General features: G+C 44.7%; 1 protein-coding gene across 2 annotated transcripts in view; it reads right to left on the bottom strand.

The window, feature by feature from the left end:
* MARS1 (methionyl-tRNA synthetase 1) overlaps positions 1–17,345 on the bottom strand; it is a 231,318-nt gene that overhangs the window by 143,846 nt on the left and 70,127 nt on the right. For both annotated transcript variants that reach the window (XM_086966633.1, XM_086966626.1), the window contains exons 6-7: positions 15,248–15,420; positions 2,866–2,981 (exon numbers count right to left, since the gene is read on the bottom strand). In XM_086966633.1, the coding sequence (XP_086822759.1) occupies positions 2,866–2,981; positions 15,248–15,420 (289 nt within the window). The remainder of the gene's footprint in view (positions 1–2,865; positions 2,982–15,247; positions 15,421–17,345) is intronic.

Raw genomic sequence — 17,345 nt, 5'->3', positions numbered from 1 at the left:
CAGAAGAGTTAAGTTCCATAATAAGAACATCTCAAAGTCAGTCTAAAACCGCAATTTACAGGAAGGGCATCCTGCTGGACTTAAAAAAAACACAAAAACAACTATGACAATGACAACAAGCAGTGGCTGCGAAATCAAACAAGCTGTTTGCCGCGAAAGTGAAACGAGACGCATGGGGAGCAGCAGCCTTTGATGTGCCGGCCGGCCATGCAGTGAATAATTTGGGTAGGAGAGATGCTGGCCTGAGGCAGAGCGCACCATATGGAGAGGGAGGGGGGGTGGGCCGAGTGCAGGAGAAATGCTGCTGGCAGGCGGAAGGCTCGGGCAAGCTCGTGCATGAGGAGCTTGTCACGTGATTCTATTCTTGTGAACTGTTTGAAATCCGCCTGTTAGGAATTTTCTGGTTTAGCAGTAATAGGTTCGAGTAAACTTGACCTAAAAAGAAAATGACTACTTTTGATTGGAGAAGTAATCCCAAAAGAGTACAACAGATGTTAAATAGGAGTGCCAATAGGATTGCGCTGATTAGGAAAGATTGAGTCTGTTTCAAGGACTGTTGGTCGCACCCTAACTCTTGGATTTTTGACCTGAGTATGGCATCTTTGAAGGAAATAAATGCTGCTGACAAGTCTAGTAAGATGAGCAGGCCAATACCTCCACTGGCAACAGCTAATAATTGCTCACCTAGAACTATGGTCACCACTAGTTCTGTGCTGTGGCAAGGTCTAAAGCCTGTTGTAATAGACAGAGAGAAGATTGCAGGCCTCTAAGAATTATTGTAGATGATTAAAGACCAGTTTCTCTAGAACATGGGGCAAATAGGTAGCAGAGAAAGATGCCAGAAAGGAGTGGAAACTGAAGGTGAAATATTTGGCTTTTTTAAAAAGTGGCATAATCATGGTTTCCATTGCTCCAGAACAGCTTCTTTCTTCAAAGAGGGATTGCACAACTTGGTCACACTAGGGATAATGTGTGGGGGTTAAAGGTTTAATAACCCAGGCTTAATAAAGGTAGCCAGATGAATCTCAATAGTCAGGGGAAGTGAAACTGTTGAGGGAGTCTGTGCCATGCAGAAATGCCTACTGTAGAGAGTATAAATGACTGGGCGTAGTTTAATACCTTCCATTAACTGGGGACGCTTGGAAAGGCCCAGAGGATGAGGAGGATATCCACTACCAGTTGGCTACAACGGCAGCAGTTGGAATGAGGGGTAATATGGGCCTGTTGCAGTTTAAGCAGAGACCAGTGCCGGTCATGCAGTATTTTGACATTACTGAACTTTAGAGGCGCCTCCAGCAGGCCTCGGTCTTCGAAGGATGTCAAATCAGCCCATTTATCTTCTTTGTAAGCCTTCTGGCTCTTCCTAGACTACACGTCTTGTAATTATTTCTTCTTCGGCTTAGAGTACAGTTCTGAAACTATCCCTGTGTAGATGTTATTAAAGTAGAGGGGGGGCATTGTAAAAGGTCTACTAAGCTTTTTGGAAAGGTAGCTAACAAACTGTGCGTACTTCCAGGTAATACAATGGTTTTAATGTTTGTGTCATAATTGAGGGGTAGCGACCAGTAAGAGAATACCTGTTGCAGCGGAGCATTGCGGTACAAGTTATTGTTCTTGAGTGTATAATAACAGCATCAGCATGTATAGAAAATGGGGATAAAAGAGGAATGAGCTCATGGGGGTCATGCATGAAAGAATGAAAATACTTACCACCTAGTGCAGAGAGGGTGGAATCACATCTATTAGTGAATGGGCCTGAACATGCTGGCTTTTGGCATGACCGTGCAGCAGCCATTACTGAATAGGGTCTCAAAAGTGTGGTACAATAAACACTAGAGCAAAACTCACATGTAGAGCAGACCTCTCACTCAGATGGTGTTTTGGGAAAATGGACCCCTCAACATACTGGCAGTAAGCATTGTGCTATGGCTGGTAAGGAGAAGGGCCTTAGAGGAAAATCCAAATAAGGATCGATTTAGCTTAAATCGAGGCCAAATACAAAGGTATTAACAAATTAGGCAGCCCGCAGCACAATAACGCATAAAAGAGGGTTACATGTGGTACAAATACATAACAGGTAGGTGCAAGGTATTGCAAGTAGGAGGAGAAAGGGTCTTGGAAAGAACGAATAGCCTACATTTAGAATGAGACCGTGATAGACGCAAACTAATCCCAACCCCCTCATTGGCAGTCACAAAATAGGTTCTGAAGGGGACAGTTCATTGAACACTAGAGTGAGACCCACAGGGGAAGCAGAGCCCTCACTCAAAATGATGCAAATGAAGATAGAAATGCGGTGCGATTCAGATCCTTGACCAACTGGCCGTAAGTGTGGTGCTATGGCATAGAAGGAGAATGCCCTTCGAGGAAAACAAAAAAAGGAGTCTTGGATTACCTTTTAAAATGTCCAAGCAAACTGCCTTAAATGTAGCTAAAAACTAGGATAAGAGCAATATATAATATGCACACTTTATTCCACAACATAATCAACATTTCATAAAGCAAACAGGCTCTGGCAAAAACAAAATAGAAGGCACACGTTTTAAAACCAAGACAGATTGAACTGAACACAGAATAAATATGCCAGATGTTTGAAGAACACAGTTGGCTCTCCAGCCCATAACTACAACCTTCCTCAGGGAAACCTCTTTAAAAGGTGGAGCAGAGGACCAAGTGACACAGACTGGATTTTTACTTTGTCAAATGGGCAATTTTCTTCAGAGATCTATTGCCAGAAAACTGAGAAGGCTCATTGGGGTTTCCATTTAAAATGCCATATGATCAAAGCCCCAGATAAGTCACTATTTCGCCTGTGTCCCAGCCTTGCAATCCCCGGGGCTACGGTTTTGCTTCAATGCCACTTACATCGGGTGGTGCCGCTGGCGGATTCTTGGACATGCAGACAAGCCCTTCGTCCAGACTTCTGTCGCTTTAGCAATCTCCTCATCAGATAGGACGCACTGAGCAGAAGGCTCTTCTTCCTGTTTAGACCGAGAGAGGAAAAAGATTGTCAGTAGATTTCTTTTTAACACAAAAACAATACAGGACATTGAATAGGTAGCAAAATAATCTGGGCTTATTTACATATGAGCTGAAACTAACTTTCCTCCTTCTGAGGTTGGTACTAACACATGTTATTTGTAGAGCTTTGGAAAAGCAGAAGCACTGCGCCAAGTGCAAACATTATAAATCAGGTTATTATTAGTTGTGTCAGATAAATGTATAACTCTATACATGTACCTAGGTACTGAATGTAACTGGGGCCACAAGTTCAAAGCTAGAGCTTAACTGCATTCCCAACAGATGTTTGGGAATTTTGATGAAGCTCATGTGTTAAAGGCAGTTTCTCTCATAAAATGGAGAGTGCAAATGAAAACGTGTTGCTCCTGCAATTTTTATTTTCTGAGTGGGATCAACCATAGGTGAATTGGCCTTCAAAGATATTGTGAGATTTTCAGCTAAACCTATGCCTCAAGGACATTGTCAGGACAAGGATAACGTCTGTTGGTATAAAGGCGCCAGTCACTAAAAACCCCAAAAGCTCACCCCTTTCCCCACCAAGGGTAGCCTGCCACCTCTTGGTGGGACCAGAAACTGCTTCTCAAAGCGATTTATAAGAGTTCTACAAACACACTTGTATTGTACACATGAAGTAAACATCAACAGCCCACTTCTATCTCCAAAAGGACTCGCAGTTTACCAGTTTACCAGTTTTCAACTCAATGGAAGGATCAGACTGATGGCAGAAGCACGTGTGGGTGTTGCTAAAAGGGCAGCTCAGCCATACTACAAAGTAGTATGGCTGAGCTGCACATAACATTAACCTGCTCCTGTGTCCTATCTGACTACTAGCCCTAATAATGGGAAGATTTCACAGCAAGAGAAACAACAGAAAATGAAGCCAGAGGTGAGGCAGTTTTTTAAAAGCCAACATCTAAGAAAACACACTTTAAAAGACTGATTATATGAATTATGGTTTGCTTCTAGGAAAATGAAGAGCATATTTCCTGCATGATGCAACTAAAGCAGACTACTTTGTCGACCTACAGATATTAGATATGCACATAATCGGGAAAACAACTTTGGAGCCACCAAGCCTTTAGCCATGAGCACAGACAAGTGTGGAAATTAATGTTGGATACAGGGACGGTCACACTGCCTGTAGCAACAAGACAAATACGACAAAGAACTGGTCAGAGAAAAAAGGGCACAAAAAAACTTCTATATTACAGAAAACATTTTGGCTACAAAAACATGTGAGTGCAGGAAGAGAGTCAAATGAAGTACACTTACCTATTTGTGATAAGAAATGATGAGATCAGAGAAGGAATTACTCTGATGACAAATGGTGAATGGGTCAGAAGTACAAAGAGCACGCAGCTTGCTAATAAATTTAAGATTAGTATCAACTAGAAACGGCGTCTTCCAAGACAGTAGTTTTAGGTAACAGAAAATCAAAGATTCAAATGACTTGTGTTTAAGAAAATAAAGAAAAAGGTTTGAAGATCATCTGACCACAAGCCAATCGGATGTCGTTTGATGACCTTATTAGAGGGTGAAGAAAGTCTCCCCAGCATATCGCTGTCAAACAGGTCTTGCATTTTCAATTTGAATATAGAATTGTGAGGTACCCGAAGAAATATTTTAGTCACCACACAAACAAGGGGCATTACTCTATTAGTTAATGTTGAATGACAGAAACAGCTTAGTTCTTTATTAGGAGCAAGAAATTAATTTCCAGGAAACCAAGAGAAAACTGGATTTTCTGAGAGACTAAGATGAGCAAAGATCAACAACTCAAGCACTTTGCACTCAAGCAAAGACAGTCTAGGGAGGGAACAAAAAGTGTTGCCTGCGAGGGAGCAGGATTCCTTCCGCTGATGGAAATTCAGGTGCTCCACAAACCAGATCTGACGGGCCTTGGCTGGGATCATAAAGATGACGGATCTCTGTGCATGTTCATTGAACTCGTGAAGGACCTTCAGAGTTAAAGCAGTTGGAGTCGGGGCACTGAGGCACTTCCCCACCAGAGATCATCAATGGACATCAATACACTCCATCTCAATCCCTCCCCAAAAAATGTATCCTGTTCTATGCAGGAAGGAAATCTCCTGTATATTGTATTCAGATAGGTCTCAAAGAGGCCAACGTCAGGGATAACTGCAGGAGGAGAGCATCTGTAGCGGTTAACAACTTCTGAGCAGATGCAGTGAGCAGTGGCAGTATGACCACTGCAGTTGATGTGGCTGATCCAGATGAGGTTATAAACCTCTGTAGTAAGGGGAGTGGACTAGTCTTGTGTTGACACTAAAGGGCTGTTGTCAACCATTTGTAAAACACACAGGATCTGGCAGTCGCTGTATCCAACTTAACGTTCTGTAAGTATTGTTCACATAGCGGCTAAAGAGAGCCTCACCACTAGATGGTGTACCTGATATCTAGTTCTGGATGTCATTTTGAAAGAGGCTCCCACAGTAAGCCCTGTCGAAGGACAAGTTCTCTTTAGCCGCTAGGTGAACAATACTTACAGAACGTTAAGTTGGATACAGAGACTGCCAGATCCTGTGCGTCTTACAAATGGTTGATGACAGCCCTTTAGTGCCAACACAAGACTAGGCCACTCCCCTTACCACGGAGGTTTATAACCTCATCTGGATCAATTCACACACATGCTTAATATCGAATGTATGTTGCCCATGGTTGGGAGTGGAGTTCAGTGCACTCACACGATAGGCTGGATTTTTCCAATGAGGCAATTGTGCTAGTAAATAATTTAAAGCCTTTCACGTTTTGCATTTGTAAAATGTGATGAGTCCTAGCTCTTTGATAGGGAATATTTGAGTATATGAATCGATAAAAGCTACCAGACCAGGCAATCTGTAGTTACAAGTTAAGTGAGGTGTTTCTATGTTGCATAACTGACTTTGCTGCAATTCAGAATTAAAAATCAGGTATTAAAAAACTTCAATTACAAGTATGACAATCCTTCACAAAAGGCTCTCCTTTTTCTAAATTTGATCCTACCTTAATAAAAGGAATTGTCATAAGTCACATATCCCATAACTAATAATAACACAAGTATAAGGATGTGAAAGTGCCTCAAAACATGCATTGCGCAAAACAACGTGAAGATACAGTGGTGTGATGTACAAAGTACATGCCCAAAAACAAATTTGGCCATCTCAACAAAACTAGAATATTCAACCACAATCAACATCATCTCTTTCAGGATACATGAACCAAGGAGCGGTTCCTGTACTGCAAGTATGATGTGTCTATCAAGACTGATGCCTGAAAGTTAGCCTGTTCTTGCTCAGACACACAACAAAAGTGAGCGACAACGATTTATTTGTGAGGCTGTGATATTGACAAGCTCTAAAAAAGACATCAAGAATGCCAATTCATCTTGGAACTTAAATAACATGTGACATTGCCAGCCTAAATGGTGGTCACGCTCTTGACCTCTGAAAAATACAAGCATTTGCAATGCAATGGTCTCGGCATCATTAAAGGTAGAGCTATTGGCATTGCTCATGACATTTTTTTTCTTTAAATCAAAAATAAATGGGCATTGTCATTAACATTGCCAATACACAGCACTCTGCACTCAACAGCACACAATGCTCTGCACACTCACTACTCTACACCCTCACCACTCTGCCCTCACCACTCTGCCCTCACCACTCTGCCCTCACCACTCTGCCCTCACCACTCTGCCCTCACCACTCTGCACTCACCACTCTGCACTCACCACTCTGCACTCACCACTCTGCACTCACCACTCTGCACTCACCACTCTGCACTCACCACTCTGCACTCACCACTCTGCACTCACCACTCTGCACTCACCACTCACCACTCTGCACTCACCATTCTGCACTCACCATTCTGCACTCTGCACTCACCACTCTGCACTCACCACTCTGCACTCTGCACTCACCACTCTGCACTCTGCACTCTGCACTCACCACTCTGCACTCTGCACTCTGCACTCACCACTCTGCACTCTGCACTCACCACTCTGCACTCACCACTCTGCACTCACCACTCTGCACTCACCACTCTGCACTCACCACTCTGCACTCATGCACTCACCACTCTGCACTCATGCACTCACCACTCTGCACTCACCACTCTGCACTCACCACTCTGCACTCACCACTCTGCACTCACCACTCTGCACTCACCACTCTGCACTCACCACTCTGCACTCACCACTCTGCACTCACCACTTATCCACCGTTCCCCTCGCCCCCCACCCACCCCCTCAATTAACTGCGCATGTTGCATACAAACTGCACAGAGCAGACGTACTTTTTCGTCGGGCCAAATGCTTCCATTGTAGCTATGAGTTCGACTTCAGCATGATTGCAAAACGCTAAAATAAGTATAAATTGAAGTGTGCAGAGGTCCTGAGGCACTATGGGTGGGGTGTCGAGCACAGCAGGCCCGGGGGCGGATCTAATCCAAACTTTAAACATAAAAGGCCACTCGCACAACAGGTTGGTTGTATGTGCCTTAAGTGGACAGCGTTAAAATGCAGCCTGCATCCCGCTCTCCTGGGCTTGTGTTGGACACGCCACAAAGGGTCACGGCTATGTGAATATTCGCCATGCCTTTCCCACGCTCAACGCCGTTGTAAATTCACCCCTAAAGTAACTGGCACACGTGGTGCAGAACGTGGGAAAACACCACGGCTATGTGAATATTCGCCATGCCTTTCCCACGCTCAACGCCGTTTTAAATTCACCCCTAAAGTAACTGGCACACGTGGTGCAGAACGTGGGAAAACACAGAAGCCCTTGTTTCACATGGACAAAAGCATTAAATGTGCTGGAGAAATACCTTAACGCATTTTAATGTGACGCAAAATGCTCAAGAGTTTTAAAGAAAAAAAATCCCGATAAGTTTTTAAAGAGAAATTCCCAATAGGCCATACGTTTTCCATGAATTAATATAGTTAGTAAATGTCTAAAATAAATTATTGTGGCTGCAATTTTTAAAAAATTTTTTGGTGTGGGGGCAGATAAGTGAAAGCCCTGCTTAAGCCCAACCTGTTTGCAGTTTTCTTGCGCGGCCGCCCCGGAAGTCAGGCACGGTCGCCTGTGACGGGGGCGGGGCCACGTTCACACCGGAAGAGGAGGCAGGCGGAGTCGTAGCGTCTCGCGGCCCGGGGCTCCTGTGAGCGGTGTAGAGCCCCGGGGCCGCGCCAGCAGGAGGTTGGGCGCCGCGTGCTGAGGTAAGGTAGGTGCACGTGTGTGTATGCTTGTGTGTGTGTGCTCGTGTGTGTGTGTGTGTGTGTGTGTGTGTGTGTGTGTGTGTATGTATGTGTGCGACGGTGACGGCGGGGGAGGGGGGGGCTCGGTGCAGGGGGAGGGGGGGGCTCGGTGCAGGGGGAGGGGGGGGCCTCGGTGCACTTGTGTGTGTGTGCGCGCGTGTGTGTATGAGTCAGGGGTGGTGTCTCTGTATGTATGTATGTGCGTGCGTGCATGGGCGCGTGTGTGTGTGTATGCGCATGCGTGTGTGGTGCTTGCGCTTCCCAGGAGACAGCGCCTGGCCACAGCGCGCGTTCCAGTTACAAATCGCCTGGAAGGATGCGCGTGGCCAGGACTGTCTCCTGGGACTGCTACTCGCTGACATAAGATCTCGGCGGAGACGCGCTTACGCGCGTCTTTTAGCCGAGACCTAAAAAAGCAGGTAAGAACTGAAAGGTTCGTACATTCTACCTTGAGGTTAGACATAAATCTCTTCAGTGTCAGTCAATCAGTCAAACAAGCTTTATTCGACATAGTCATAAAAGCATTACATATATGAATTTGTTATATAAAAATAGAGTTAAAATTTATACAAAAGTTTAAAACAAGGAATTCATTATAGTAATAAAAATAATCAGGTTAAGACACATCAAGTATTCAGGTATAAAGTGCATTTTCAAAGACCTACCCCTTTACATTTTTTGCTTCTAATAATCCAGGCCCATCCTAAATATTTCGCCACAGCTATATACATTACAGGGCTTGGGTTTGTACAGATGATTCTGGTAGCCACGGTTCCACTCTGAGTGCCTAATAACTTAGCCATGGGTCGCAGCCAGACTCTGTGCGGGGCAGAGTAGGCCGGGCACACAAAGAGTAAGTGGCTAACTGTTTCTTTAAGATCTAGGCAAAATGGACAAGAGCTACTTCCACCATTAGACCATCTGGATGTGAAAGATCTGATAGGTATACTACCAATTCTCAATTGAAAGTAAAGTTTTCTGTCCAGTGGCTTCGTTATGTCTTCCCAGAATGTCTCGAAACGAGTTTCATCCTTGAATCCATAAACACCCCTTCTAGTGAGAGTGGGGGAATGGTCCCAAAAAGTTTCGAAGATATCTCCCAGTACAAGCCCTTGATGACCTTTTTTGATGGAAACACATCATTGGTTGGGTCTTCCCATGTCTCCGCCAGACCCAGCTCTCTGAGAACCGCTCTAATTCCAGAGAGACATTTTATCCGGTGAAAGACATCACTTTTAATAATGTCCAGGAGTCCCATAGCGAATATTTTCAACTCCGGCGTTACCCATATTCGTCTCCAGTACAATACAGGACGGAAATTTGCAATAATCTCAATTGGTTTTATGCCTAGGTCCTGTAAAACCGGGCCCATGGGGGTACTGTGTGGGAGTATAACAAGATTTCGTAGGAACTTATTTTCAGTAGCCGTTAGCTTACTTAGGTTCCCGTGTCCCCACATCTCAACCCCATAAAGTGCTGCACTCATGGCCTTTGCATTATAGACCTTAACTGCAGGTGCCATCGGTTTTGTCAGGGACTTTGCATGTTCGCGGGTCAATGCCCCTGCGATTTGCCTATGCTTAAGGGTGGCCAGGTCAACCTGTTCGTTCCATCGTAGGTCATGCTGGATGGTAACACCTAGATATGAAAACGATTTTACTTGCTCCAGGGGTAGGTTATTCATCAGGACTTTTCCTCTGAATGACTTGTGTTGATTAAAAGACATAAATTTGGATTTTGAGACGTTAATTTCCAGGCCATGGTCAGTGCAGTATGTTTCAAAGATCCCAAGTGCTTTTTGCAGACCACTTGGGGTCTTAGAAATAATAAGACAGTCGTCGGCAAACATTAAGATTGGTATTTTAGCGCCTGCTAAAATTGGAGCATCAACATTTGCCTCCAACAGGGTCTTTGAGACGTTGTTAAAGTAGAGGGAGAAGAGGGTAGGACTTAAACACGCAGCCTTGGCGCACTCTTCTCTCTACCGGGAACTGATTAGTAACATGCCCTGGGGAGCCCCATCTTATCTGGGCATAATTATGCTCATGTAATTTAATAATCATGGAAAGAAGAGTGGGGGGCATGCCCATGTCATTCAAGACAAACCAAAGGTTGGACCGTGGTACAAGGTCGAAAGCTGCCCTCAAGTCAATGAAGGCAGCATACAAGCTACCTCCCCCAAGTTGAACGACCTTCCAATAGAGCATTGCGAAATGTAAGGCTTGATCGACTGTACTTATGGAGGCTCTAAATCCTCCTTGGAGGTGGGACAGGATGTTCATCTCCCGCTCCCACTCTTGGACCTTATTTAATACCAGTCTACCATAGATCTTCTGGATGGTATCAATTAGACTGATCGGGCGAGAATTACCTGGGAGCGATTTATCGCCCTTTTTGAAGACGGGGATAATTTCCGCCTCGTTCCAGGATTCGGGTATTGGGGAACCGCTGGCTAACATGTTTGCCAGTAGTAGTATGTACTTCCCCCAGAGTTCTCTATTGTTCAGGAAGATGTCAGCTGGGACACCATCTATACCTGGCGCCCTTCCGGAAGTGATAGAATCTAATGCGCGTTGGATGTCCATGATAGTAAACGCATCTTCCGTACAGGGGGTACATACAATCCCTTCTCTCTGTTCTACAGGTAGTTCCGTCCCTTTAGCGTATTGGGGCCTAAAATGAGTTACCCAATCATCCTGGGCTACCCAATTTTGGAGTTTTTCGGGCCTTCCTTCACAGCCTCAAAAGGACCCAGAATTGCTTACAATTTTTGCGAGAACTTGCCTCCTTAAGCTCCTCCCATCTTTTTACATCCCAGGCGCGCTTAGATTTTTGGAAAATAGTTTTGTACGCGCTCCTGGCAGTGCGAACACTAGCACTGGGCCCATTTTTAATGGCTTGACCTAGTTCCAGCCGTGCCTTTCAACATTTTCTATTATACCATCTTGGAGATTTATCTGTCATGTTTTTGTTAGAATTATTTGATTTAACAAATAAACCTTTTATTTGCAAAAAAAGGGGTTCATGGAGCTAGCTTGCGCTTTCTCTCTCAGGGGTAAAAGGTTTGGCATTGGAACAAGCGCTCAGTTCCATAGATGCTTTCTGTAAATTTTTTTAAATAAAGTCAATGTTTGACTGATTTTGGGCAACTTTGGCCCACTTCAAGAGGCGCATGTCATTAGCCAATACAACGAGTTGAGAGCTTCCGTTGCTTGGGTCCTCTGTTGTCACTGGGACTTCCCAGTAGGAAAAGATCATGCATAGGGGGTTGTGGTCACTCTCAAGGCGGTCAACAACCATCATATCCACCAAGTGGTGCCATACCTCAAGGTGGACTAATTTATAGTCAATTCTACTTTCTCGGTTGCCGCTCTTGAAAGTGACAGCACCCATCCGGTCTTTCGGGTCCTACCATTGGCTGCCCTTAGTCCTTGGTTCAGACACATTGAATTAATTTGGATCACCAAGTCGGTCCATCTTTTCACTGGGTCCAGTTCTAATTTGGGAACCCCCCAATGGCTATCTTGATCGTCTACAAAATAAGAATCGCCACCAGATAATGGTTCAAAGTTTACATTAAAATCTCCAGCAATAATCAGCCGTGAGTGTTGGGAACATTTTTCAATGAGGCCTTCGAGGACAACAAGGGTGTCAGACTTCCGTCCCCCTGTGCTCCTGGCATACACATTATAAATGTATAAAGGTTTGGCTTGATTAAGTACAAGGGAGAGAATCTGTATATCCTTATGATTGGAGGTGAGCTCCTTTACGATGATCCCAGAATCTTGTTTGACCCAAATAGTTAGTCCCCCCCCCCGAGGGTCGTCCCTTGTCTCTTTTTACAGCGGCAACACTAAAATTAAAAAACCCTGGGAGATACAGTGGGTCAAGGAGCCACATTTCTTGGAATATACAGATAGTGAACTGGCTGACAAACAAGGCCCATTCAAGGCTTTGCACCTTGGTACTCAATCCCGCGATATTCCCTGACAAAATCGAGCCAAATGTATCGAAATGTGTCAATAAGCTTGCATCAGGGTTCAGGTTTGGTGCACTAACTCCCCCGTTAAACACCCCTGTGTCTAATAAAAAACAAGATTTTCTCGTGTGGATGTCCTGGAGTACAGATACATCAGGGTTCGGGTTTGATGGGATATCTTCCCTAATATGCACTCCTATTTCTTGTAAAGCACAGGGTGTTCCTGTGTGGGTTCTCTGTGGTGCAGTTAGGATGGATAGTGATGGATCGTCACAATGTTTAACGTTAATATCATCTGGGGTTAGTCAATCGTTTGATTCCAGGGATGACCCACCCACTCCTACCCCCTGTGATTGAGTTCCCATTTCTTTCAGCCACTGTTGGGTGGGGTGAAGATCTAATTTGAATGGTTGAATGATCGGGGGAGCAAGACCTGAACTCCAGCATTATTAGATTTTGTGCAATGTTTACATTTTTAAATGTGAGTTCTATGCAGTCAGCCCCGTGTCCTGGGTGCGAAAGCCTAGAAGCCCTAATGATGTCTTCCCTTATCACTGATCGGCATCCTCTGGTGTGCCTAATCCAATGGATAGCCTTGTTTGTCAGTGAATCTTTGGTTTCCAGGTTCTTGCCTACACTTATTTTTGGGACGTTCGCCATATATACTTTGGATAAATCAGGAGGTATAGGTCGAGGCAGGGAAGGACATCTGCCGGGATAAATTTTTGGGGTGTACCTAGTGGTAATGGGGTATTGGCAGGCCTATCAGCGAGCTTTGCATGCCCATTATTTTTAGCTCTGTCAGGAGATTTAGATATATTCACAGGTAGGGGCTTTGCTGACACCTCTGTAACTTTACCTTGTTTGCTAAGCAAAATGTGTGCTTTGGTCTGGCTACTACCCCTAGGTTGCTGCAATACTGGACACTGAGGTGTTGCTTTTTGCTTCTCCACAGTACCAGTGTTCAACTGCTTTGTAACAGGATTACAAGTGGGGCAAATGTTCGCATTAGTGATTACCTTGTGGACTTTAGAAGTTAAAATGTCAACTTTATCTTGTATGCAATGTATAAAGCTACATAGACGGTTCACTAGGCTACAGAGTTCAGAAATGTCGTTCCCAGTTTCAGAAATGGGTATGTACTGGTTAGCTTCCAATCTCTGTCCTTGGTGAGCGTCTGATGGTATTTGCTGAGTCGAAGTAACCCCATTCTCCTTATCAGAGCAGTCAATGTCTGTAAGAGGTAGATACCTGTTTGAGCACAATACAAGTGGATTAAGCGGGCAGGGGGATACATTTTCTACCTCAGTATCTATTATGGTTGGCCCATCGTTTGGGGTATCCCCTATATGCTCATCAATATTGTGATTAGACCTTTTCTTCAAAAACATCCCAGGAGAAACAGTCACACCCAGTTTGCCTTTCTTCTGCGTTGAGTCAATTACATCATCCCCATCCATATCTATCAAAATGTTCTCTAACGGTGGCTTGGATGTGAGAATGAGGCTACAATCTTCAATAAGTTCTTCGATGCGTGACATGACACAGTTTTCTCCCGCATGTTTGGGTACTTTTGTAGCTTCCTTAGATTTTCTCCTTTTTACCCGGGTGCTTGGCACATCTATAACACCCTCCATAGATTTCCTCTTCCCCATTATAATTGATCGTAGAGACACAGTACCTTAGGTAGTGGAGGGGCGATGGTGACGCTCTTTGTTGGCGCCTCCGGGCGCTGTGTGTGATGTCCCAGGTGCGCCTCTGCCACTGGGGCACCTGGGAATTGTGGTTTTTCGCTGGCCGTTCACCTCACGGTGGGCTGGAGCGGAGATGGCAGCCGGGTGCTAGGCTAAGCCGTTCCCATCACGGCGGTGAGTCTTCCTGTTAGCAAACGCCCCCACAGAGCGCTCGGCACTCCGCTCTTTGTTGGCGCCTCCGGGCGCTGTGTGTGACGTCCCAGGTGCGCCTCTGCCACTGGGGCACCTGGGAATTGTGGTTTTTCGGTGGCCGTTCACCTCACGGCGGGCTGGAGCTGAGATGGCAGCCGGGTGCTGGGCTAAGCCGTTCCAGTCATGGCAGTGAGTCTTCCTGTTAGCAAACGCCCCCACAGAGCGCTCGGCGCTCCGCTCTTTGTTGGCGTCTCCGGGCGCTGTGTGTGACGTCCCAGGTGCGCCTCTGCCACTGGGGCACCTGGAAATTGTTGTTTTTCACTGGCCGTTCACCTCACGGCAGGCTGGAGCTGAGATGGCAGCCGGGTGCTGGGCTAAGCCGTTTCTGTCACGGCGGTGAGTCTTCCTGTAAGCAAACGCCCCTCTCTTCAGTGATAGTACAACCTACTGACCTGACTTAGTGCTTCCATCATATCTACCCTGTGCTTAAATACACTTTTGCGCTCTGTATTTCCGTGGTGAAAATTATGTTTCAGAGGCGTGATCTTGTCGGTAAGATTGCGAGTTTGAACCAGTAGACCCTGGTGTCAATCGTGGTTTCAACATTTGGTCGAAATCATGTGAATCCCTTTAAATCCTGACACCTCTAAAAACAATATAAACGAAAGGTGTCGTTACATATCTATACTATCCTATACTAAGTGCCTTGTGTTACAATGGAAGTGTTCTATGGAAAGTACTTTGCTGCTCCTCAGTGTTCGTTTTGTAGTATAATAAACAAAACAAATAGATCAGAAAATGTTTTTTAGGAATCAATAGAGAGGATCACAGCATAGAGGAGAAATCCCTGTGGCAGGGATAAGTGAGAAGAACTGTTTAAAAAGTGATCAAAGTTTAACATTCCACCTTAAAGGTCATGAGTGCTTTTCTTCACTGGAAAGAAACATATCGAACATATCAGTAGAAAGGCTGCATTTGCTGACATGGGGGCCTGCATAGCCTCACATGCTGGAACTAGGCAATATATGGCTTTTGAGATGGGGCACCCATTGAGGAATGAAATATGTAGGGACTGCTAGCTTTGGAACAGGGCTTTCATGTTACCTTTGGCTCATTGGAGGTGACCATCTCAGGGGTCACAATGGGCATCGGCTGCTTCTGCAGGTAGGCCTTGAGCCCAGCCACTCCATGGCTTTTTAGCAGGGATTCTGCTGCGTTCCTGCAGTGCTCCAGCTGGTTCATCTTCTGCAGCCACTGCTTTAAGGATCCAAACTCCTCTTCATGGTCATAGTGAAGACAAAACAAAAGATAGCTTTTAATAAAGACAAGGCTCAAACCCCATTCACAAAGGACAGACTGGGACCACCCCTTCTGCATAGATATACCCCACTCCACTCTTGCAGGTCTGATACATTAAGAATAATAACTTTTTTAATAAGTAGCATCACTGATGCAGCTATGATAATGGTTTCAAATGTCCCCCCAATACATTTTTCTACATCCTGAGAAGTATACCAGCCATTTACCTGGTCTAGCCCATCTTTTTATTTGCCCCAGTCTTGCTCCATGACACACAGTCATTACGCGGCAGATTCTATCCTTCCCATAGTACATAGGATATTGCCTCATGTTGAGTATTGTACAATTTACAATCTCCATTCAAGCAATCATTAATTTCTTCATTACGTACAGCATAATGCCAACATCATTGACAAAAAGGTACTTACAGCAGTACTTAAAGAAAACCTGTGTTTGAAGAAACCGAGCACCTTGTGACCTATCGCCGGCTGCCCATGTTCTACACAAGGTCATGACAGACTAATTACAGACTCGTCTAGGCCTACACAACATCCTACCACAGCCAGTCAGCTTTCTTCCTCTGATCTGGGAGATTAAAAGCCTTGGTTGCAGTGGCGGCTGGTGACATTTGAAAGTGGTAGGACGTGAAAGGTTGTAATGAGTGACCTATGGCCACCAAGCACAGGGAGCGAGTCGCACTGTCATAAAAAAGGTTTTAACTTATTAGCACTAGTACCCACATACCCAAGTAGTATGCAACTGAAAAGTGAACTGTCAACCTTAATGAAGTACCTTCTCTATTTTTTAAATTCATCAAATAAATATGCTCGTTATTTCAAACATACTTAAACTGCAGTGAAAATTAGGATTTCCTTTAATTAATCATAAACATGGGGAATGTTGGAGCTAGGAGTCTCATTTATATAAGCTCTGCAAATGAAAACAAAACGGGCACCAATTTATTGCAATGATATTGACTCGTTCTTCTCCTGCCACACTTCTGTTGTTGTTAAAATGCTAACAAGGGTTATATTTAAATGCAAGGAAGCTCGTTAAAAAGGCCAGAGAAGATGTTGTTCCACAAAAAAAGTGACATTTTTTTCAGTTATGTGACCCTTTCAACAGAGTGCAACAAGAACAAAATGCCCACTCTACACCACTTAACAGGCTATCACAATGTACAGTTCAGATGTTAAAATCGGACAGTGTAATTCTGTCACATTACATGTCCCTGACTGTCACATGATCTGAAATAAAATCCTTTTACACCGAAGGCTGCCCTCTACAGATGACACTCAAAGGCTTTTATATTGCATATTTTCTTTCACACATATGTTAACAACATCTGCTCTTCCTGCCTCCTACTTTACGGGCGCTGCAGGTCCTTTCTGTGTACACAGCACAGGAAAGGAGCGTGATTAAATATCATAGCAGTTCCAACGCCATTATTAGAGTGCTGGCCCTAACATTTTAAACTAAATCTGAGGCTGCTGGAGCCCAAAGTGGAGTATAGAGTTAGAACAAGTGAGTGCGGGACTCCATCTTTCCCCTGCATACTTTTTGAAGTGCGAACGGCCGCAATTGTCTAAAGCATGCCCTCTCGGTCTGCCTACTGGCCCTTCTTTAATCCCCACAGCCTGTCTCTACCCCAGCCCAACTATCTTTTTCCTGCACTGGCTACGGGCGTGGGGGTAGTTAGAAACAAACTGGAGGGAGAAACGATGGCGTTATGTTATGTTATGTTATATGTCGATTTATAACGCGCACTGTTAGTCGAGACTGTCCTGGCGCGGTGAGGAGACTGAATCAGAGTCATCAGGAAGAAAATAACTATGTTATTCAAGATGTATAAAAAGGTGAGTTTTTAAGAGTTGTTTAAAATTTGTCAAGTTGGGGGAGTGTC

This window comes from Lissotriton vulgaris, chromosome 1_1 (genome assembly GCF_964263255.1).
Source record: "Lissotriton vulgaris chromosome 1_1, aLisVul1.2, whole genome shotgun sequence".
NCBI lineage: Eukaryota > Metazoa > Chordata > Amphibia > Caudata > Salamandridae > Lissotriton > Lissotriton vulgaris.
Note: the sequence above shows the minus strand (reverse complement) of the source record. Positions and strands in the feature narration are given on the sequence as shown.